The following is an 8,037-nucleotide window of genomic DNA, read 5'->3' on the forward strand; positions in this document are numbered from 1 at the left end:
TGATGATCTGAAACATTTAAGTGCGGAAAACATGCAAAAAAGTAAGAAATCAGGAAGGCGGCAAACACTTTTTCACACCACTGTATATATATATAGTTTATTATTGTTATTATTACTGTGTGTGTACATGTAGAATTGCTATGATGATTCATGAATAGACAGGTTGGAAAGAGAAAAAACAGAATAAGTAGGTAGATAGATATAGAGTAAATAAATATGTATGAGCGTATGGTTCGGTGTAGAGTGGTGGTGTTTTGTGATGTTTAGAAGATGGTTGGTTGTCATGGCAAAGACATATGGTCGTGTACACGGCTTTGGTTTTGGGATGAATTCTGTTCTGAGTTTAGATAATTTAAAAAGGTTTCCCAGGTGTTATTCAAGAGTGATATATTGTTGTTTCTGTAAGCTGCTATCGTCTCTATTGAGATGTATTCTGTAAGCAGGTGGTTCCAGTGACTGATATTACAAGATGTTTTTTTAGATTTCCAGTTTTGGAAGATTACTTTCTTGGCAACAGTTAGAGAGAAGAGTAATGAGTTTCTGTGTTTAGTTGGGAGGGTGACTTATGTAATGTCTCCCTGTAGGCAGAGTGATGAGGACAATGGGATTCTGCAACCCAAGATTGTGGAATGTTTATTGCTGTCCAGAGGGAGTGAACTGGTGTGCAGACCCGAGTGGCGTGAAAATAATCGTCTGCGCTACCCATAGTGCATTGTGAACATGTCTGTATCATCAAAAACCATTTAAACATTTTACCTTGAGTGATGTGGATTCTCTGGATAGTTCTTTACTGTGTGAGTTGCAAATTTGTGTTAGTGGTCATAGTGAAGATATTTTTATTAATTTGCATCCCGCATCTTGCATTTTGTTGTTGGGAGTGTTATGGAAGTATTTGCGCTGGATATAAGTTTATAAAAATTTGAGATTTTTGTTTTTGATTTTCATGATCTTGTTGCTTAGGTTAGAAGGTTGTAGTGTGTTGTTGGTTATGTTAATTTTGGATTTAAATTGTTGGCAGTGGAGGAACTTGTCTCCCCCAACCCTGTACCTCCGGATTACTTAATTAAATTATATGAATTAGTTTTTTTGGAATAAATGATGAAGATGAGTGATTCCCTTCTGTTGCCATGATGGAAAGTGTTGTGCTAGTGATGATTTAGTGATTTTAGTGATTTTCCAGCAGGCTGTCAGAATGGGGTCATCCCTATGTTCCCCGGGTTCTATGTTCCCCGGGTTCTATGTTCCCCATTTAACCCTGCAAAAAAGGTTCTATGTTCCCCGCTTACACAAAAAAGGTTCTATGTTTCCCGGGTTCTATGTTTCCCTCTTACTAAAAAAAGGTTCTATGTTCCCCGCTTATCCAAAAAAGGCAGGAAACATAGCAGTTGCATTAATATGTTGTTTTAACATCTCTAAACACACACAATGGAACATAATGAGGAGAAATTACAATCAGAAACTTACCCTTTGGGCGATCTATGGTGAGCAATCTGGGCAATTATATCCTTTACAGAAGGTTTTATAATCCAGCCGTTAAATGCAGTGTTTCAGTCAGTGCAGATTTCTTCGAGCAGCCAAAGACCAACTGGTAAGAAAAGAATAATTATCATGGCCGAAATAAAGATAAATAAGCTGTTAAGTGCAGCGTTTTTTTTTTTGGGAACTCTGTTCAGTAAATCCACCATGATTAGTTATTAGTTTTGTGATAAAAATAANCTGGTAAGAAAAGAATAATTATCATGGCCGAAATAAAGATAAATATGCTGTTAAGTGCAGCGTTTTTTTTTTGGGAACTCTGTTCAGTAAATCCACCATGATTAGTTATTAGTTTTGTGATAAAAATAAATGCGTCTATGTTGTTGATCACGGATGTTGATATCACCTGTTCAGTTCGGTCCTTCGACCAATCAGATACTCAGATTTCTTCCTCTCTTGTTTTTATGACGGTAGCGTCAGGAGCAGCCAGACCACCTGGGGGGTATTCCATCAACGTAGCTAAAAATATCCAGACTAAGGTGTAATCTTGAAGTTTGACTAAACGCCAACTCCCAATCTAGCTCCGACCCGTTCCATCAAGTGAAATCAGCTGTCTCCAATTGACGCTAATTCAAGCCTCACCTGTTAAGCCTCAACTCATGCACGCGCCCAGGGAAAATAAAAAGCCCAAACTAGTTGAGTGCCGACAATGTTGCAAAATGTCAAAAAGCAAAGGAAAGGAGTGAGTGGAGGCTTTTTCTACGGCGGAGCAAACGCTCCTTATGGAAGTGTATGAGGACTATAAGGACATAATTAAGAAAAAGGCAATACTGCAGCAATTAATAAAGCAAGGGAGGTGGCGTGACGGAATATTGCTGACAGGCTAAATGTGTAGGCTAAGTGACAAAGAAAATTCAGCATTTCAGCATAATATCATGTTCTATAAATCCTGCATCAAAGGGACAAAATATATGTAGATAGGAAGACCTATTAAATCTAACAATTCAAGTATGCCTCATGAAATTCACCAAATGTGTAAATTAATATTAGTGATAGACTATTTATCACATTTATCTACTGATTCCTATGTAAAGTTCAGATGATGCATTTAATCAAACTATTTTATGTGAATCATCGCATTAATCACACAATTGATTGTAGATTATGACATTTCCGAAATGATCAGTTTATAGGAAATAATCACATTACATTTATCTATTGATTGTAGAAAATTCCATTTAGCAAATCCATCAATTCAGTGGAGATGAGGAAAACTATTAAGTGAATGCAGGTGAGAGTGAATCAGTTATCTATTTCTCATCATTTGGGAGTCAATTGTAAGTTCTATCCCTTATTATATCAAAATAAGGAAAATCCCCTTAAATGTATGGCATGTGCTATAGGATGAGGAACAGACAGACCACAGTGGTGTGTGTCCCATTTTAATGTGGTTGCTTTGTGTCATGGTTAATTCATAAATATAAAAGATAACCTATGTTAATGTGAACAAATCAAGCCCTATGCATGATGTATGGTGATGCTAGAAATAATCAAAATGAATAGAAAATACACCCTTTTTTACCTCTCTGCAAACAGTTGCCTTACTTTAGCCTCTCAGCATCACCAACACTATACAGGAATGTACCGCTAGCAAAGAACCTCAGTGCAGTACAGACTGACTGCACAGTGGTCAGAGACTGGCTGCGGCGTGGGACCTTTATAATGTGTGGTTCCAGCAAACTGCATAGATACACTATGCTTTGCCTGCTGAACTGGTACCTCTTCCACAGATAGGAGTCTGTCTGTATCAATGGGTTGGTCCTGTCCTGGAAGACCCTTGGTGGTGGTTGGAAGGCCCTCTGAACAATGTGGGCCTCCTCATCAACAGGATCCTCGATGAAGGGGCATGCCATTATTTCCTAATTTACTCTCTCTTGCTCTGTCTCTGTGTCTCTCTGGGTGTGTCCCTCTCCTTCTCTGGCCGTTGTCAGCTGACCTTAACTGGCTGTGAATTTGCTGGCCAATTGGAAACAGAGTGGGGTGGGGATGGGAGGGCAATCACATATTCATGTACAATCTTTTTTTTTTAATGCCTCAGTTTCATTTTATTATAGTTTTGTTTTTTATTAAATTGATTATGGCTTTACTGTTGTAAGTGTTTTTTTAAATGATCTTATTTTTATTACATTTTAATTTGTTTTTTAATAGTTTTTTTTTATTAATTATGTTATATATTTTATGATCTACATATTACTTTATCATTACATGACAGTTGTGAGTGTGTAAAAGCACTGGCAGAACTGTCTTTTAGGTGTTTGTTCTTGTCTATTGAACATTTTTTGATCATTGATGGAGCTAATCCTCACCTGAATCCTGCTACAGACCAAGATTGCCCGGCAGTTACCATGGTTACTAGGCTGGGATTCAGGTTAACCACCTTGATGGAACGGAGTTGTGGCTCAGTTTGATGGAATGGAAACCAGAGTTTAGCTCGATGTATCAGGCTGAGCCAGAACCATGGTTTCCATGGTTACCGATGTGAGGCTAATCTTAGCCACTTTGACGGAACAGAACTCTGGCTCACATTAGCCAGACTTGGCCATTTAAGCCTGGATTTGCCTTTTGCCTGCTGATGGAATACCCCCCAGGTTGTCAAACTGCCCCTGAGTCATCCTAAAATCTGCCTGTAAACATCCATGATGGAGGAGAAGCTCCTGGACCAACTGGTGGTACTCCCCATGATACAGCCTCTTTTTTAGGGTCCCATGTACCCACACAGATCTCTGTTTATCTGCTGACAGCCTCTTACCCTCAACCAGAGCTACAGACAGTACCCTCTGCCTCAACATTTTTAACAACTAGCCTAAATAAAGGGTAGATTGATTACACTGGAAGGTCAGTGTAAGGGGATGATGGGGTGGTTGCCTGGCAACAATAAAAAGGCACAGGAAGCGTGTTTTCTTTTTTCATTAGTGGCATTCAAATTTTAAAAAAGGCAGTAAGAAATGCATTGACAACAATAAAAAAAAAGCCACATCCTGACAGATGAATATAGATTACAGTATTAGAGCTAACTGCAAAACAGATATAAACAAAAATAAAATAACAAAGTACAAGTGGTTATTCAGGATTTAACCCTTTGAAACCTGGAGAGACACCAGTTTCCTTGTGCAGCATCCAGACGCCTTTCATAAGCGTATAAATCTTTGAAACCCGAGTGTATTGGTTTGGTTTCTTTCAAAAACATCCTTAAAAGGCAATGAGCCCCTCAGCAAGAAATTTCAAGAAAATAGCAAATGTAACAAGAGCTGAAAACATGACAAAGAAAAGAAAGGGGAGGGAAAATTTTGACAATTATCATAAAACTAGGAAATGAGCAATGTTGCTCATTGCCTTTGTTGTGTGTTCTCGAAAAGAATCAGGCCAATTTGCTCGGGTTTTAAAGGGTTAAGGTCCACAGATATTCATACAGACATAGGGCCTTTCCAATTTTACAGCATTTCACACATTTTTTAATACAGAATGATCTCATTTAGAAATGCAGGGAAAAAAATGGTGCTAGTTTTCTAAAAAAAAAAAAAATTGTAAATATAATTTTTATTGCCAAAATAATTAAATTATTGATCTCAAACCCTGCTTTCTTGTCCTCCAGTTGGATACCAACCTTTAGCTTTCCATAATTTACAGTCACAATATTTTGATGACTATAAGTCAACCAATATTGAAAAAAGTCAATTACAAGAGAAGAAAAGATGTTTCAATGTCTGAGATACAGAAAGTGCAAATATTCAAATCCATATTAAACCTTTCATGTAAGAAGTCGTTATGTGTGTAAATTTAAGGTTAACTCCTTAAGCCTAAGGTGGAATTGGAAAAACAGAGGTATCTGATTCCTTTTTTAACTGTCACATTACTGCTGTATGATGGATCGATAGTTATACACTCACTGGCCACTTTATTAGGTACACATGGTGAAGACGAGCTGCTGTTCAAACTGAGCATCACAATGATGAAGAAAGGTGATTGAAGTGACTTTGAACGTGGCATGGTTGTTGGTGCCAGACGGGCTGGTCTGAGTATTTACTGGGATTTTCAGCACAACCATCTCTAGGGTTTACAGAGGATGGTCCCAAAAAGACTCAGAAGACTCTCCAGTCTTGTCACCGATCTCAGATTGTAAATGTGTATCTGGATCTGAGTTCCTGGCTGGTTCTGGTCCTCCACAGTCCTTTCCATCAGCCTCTGTTTCCATCTGTTCAGCTGAGCTACTGGCTGGAGGCTCTGCCTCTCTGTTCTCCTCGTTTTGACGTTGACGAAGCTGTGAGGACTGACAACCAACACACTGATGGTTTCTGAGTTGGTGAGGCCAAGTGAATCTCTGGTCACAAACATGGCAGTGGAGAGGTTTCTCTCCTGTGTGGACTGTCACGTGACTAAGTTTTCTTTGCGCGGGAATATCTTTCCAAACCCCTGTATGAGATCTCATGTGTACCTTCAGAGTACATGAGCGAGAATATCTTTTCCCACACTCAGATCAGGTGTATGGTTTTTCTCCTGTATGAGTTCTCATGTGTGCCTTCAGAGCACCTGACAGAGAAAATCCTTTCCCGCACTCAGTGCAACTAAATGGTCTTTCTCCTGTATGAGTTCTCATGTGTCCCTTCAGAGCATCTGACTGAGAAAATCCTTTCCCGCACTCAGAGCAGCTAAATGGTCTTTCTCCTGTATGAAATCTCATGTGTCTCCTCACATGTCCACTTCGAGGAAATCTTTTCCCACACTCAGAGCAGCTAAATGGTTTTTCTCCTGTGTGAGTTCTCATGTGAATCTTCAGATTATCTTTTCGAGAAAATCTTTTCCCACACTCAGAGCAGATATATGGTTTTTCTCCTGTGTGAGTTCTCATGTGTGTCTTCAGAACTCCACTTCTACAAAATCTTTTCCCACACACAGAGCAGCTAAATGGTTTTTCTTCTGTATGGGATCTCATGTGTATCGTCAGTGTTGAACTGTGACTATATTTTTTCCCACACTCAGAGCAGCCAAATGATTTCTCATCAGCACTATATTCCAAGTCACTAACAGGGTCTTCATCATTTCTAAGAGAGTTTAAACCTGACTGAGGTTCTCTGGTCTCTGTCCAGTCATCATCATCGTCACTGTTATCAGTCTCAGGTTCAGAAGACTCTCCAGTCTTGTCAACTTTCTCAGGCTGTATCTGTGTATCTGGATCTGAGTTCCTGGCTGGTTCTGGTCCTCCACAGTCCTCTCCATCAACTCCAGTTTCCATCTGTTCAGTGTGTCTTTGATGAAGCTGTGAGGACTGAGGTTTCTCTTCATCATCTTTACTCTTCACAGGGACAGGAGAGAATGTGAACTCCTGGTCCTCGTTAATGTGTGGAGGCTCTGGGTCCTCCTGGTCCTCTTTAATGTGTGGAGGCTCTGGGTCCTCCTGGTCCTCTTTAATGTGTGGGGGTTCTGGGTCCTCCTGGTACTCTTTAATGTGTGGAGGCTCTGGGTCCTCCTGGTCCACACTGGAGCTCCACTCCTGCTGCTCAGGGGGAACCTCTTCTTTAACCACCAACAGCTGCTGGACGTCTGCAGGAAACAGGAAACACAGATGTTACAGAGAAATGTTGTCGTTCATTCACATCACAGCTCAAAAACTCCTTACTGAACTTCTACAGATCTCTGAGCATCAAACAGCTTCACAGTGTTCACTCAGCTGTGTCAGAGTGAGTGAGGTTGAGGTAAGCTTTCATTTTTGCAGCAATCATTAACATCCATTGAGACTCTTGTCATGTTTGGAGACTCCAGTGCAGCTCTTCATTTGTTCAGGCTTATGTGAATTATGTGAGAATGACTGTCCATGGGATTCCAGAGTTTGCTGTGAGTCAAGTTTGACAGCTTGCCCATCAAGATTTGTTTCCTCTAACACTGTCCCGGCCCAAACAGCAAACAAAGCATGCATTCACAGGAAGCTACCCCCCCAGGTGCTGTGCTCAAACCACTGAAGTACCGCAGAAAGTGTTAAGGCGGAATTAATACTTCTGCATTGAACCACTGTCCAATTTCCCTCAGTGGAAACAAAGCTTTAATTTACTTTAATTTCACAGATAAGAAACAAACTGTGAAGAAGAGGAAATCTCTGCTATTCGCTAGGCTAATTTATACAATGTAAAATGCCATAGGCTTGTGCTAAAAAACATTAGCATGTCGAATTTGTTTGGAAAACATGTTTAGTATAAGACAGTTGTTTTGTCGCTGAATCCTGTGAGCTGTAATGGAGCCGAATTTTTGTAACGTTACCTTTGTTAAATGTTGCTGTTGTCCCTGGCTTCATGTTGTTTACACAGTATGTGAGCTGCCCTACCAGAGAGGAGAGAACACTAGACTTGCTGTATGCAAACGCCAAAGATGCATACAGCTGCTCCCCCCTCCTCCCTCTGGGTAGGTCAGACCACAACCTGGTGCACCTCAACCCCTGCTATGTACCACTAGTCAAGAGCCAGCCTGCGACCATGAGGACAGTGAGGAGATGGTCGGAGGAGACTTATGAGA

General features: G+C 40.2%; 2 protein-coding genes across 5 annotated transcripts in view; both read right to left on the reverse strand.

The window, feature by feature from the left end:
• Positions 1-8,037, reverse strand: part of tncb (tenascin Cb) — a 366,665-nt gene that overhangs the window by 119,056 nt on the left and 239,572 nt on the right. The gene's annotated exons all lie outside the window — the stretch shown is intronic.
• Positions 5,591-7,834, reverse strand: LOC126393914 (zinc finger protein 691-like). Its single transcript, XM_050050351.1, is given in 2 exon segments — positions 5,591-7,074; positions 7,786-7,834. Coding segments are annotated over 2 exon segments (1,518 nt in total). The 5' UTR covers positions 7,820-7,834.

The sequence above is a fragment of the Epinephelus moara genome, chromosome 8 (assembly GCF_006386435.1).
Source record: "Epinephelus moara isolate mb chromosome 8, YSFRI_EMoa_1.0, whole genome shotgun sequence".
Lineage (NCBI taxonomy): Eukaryota > Metazoa > Chordata > Actinopteri > Perciformes > Serranidae > Epinephelus > Epinephelus moara.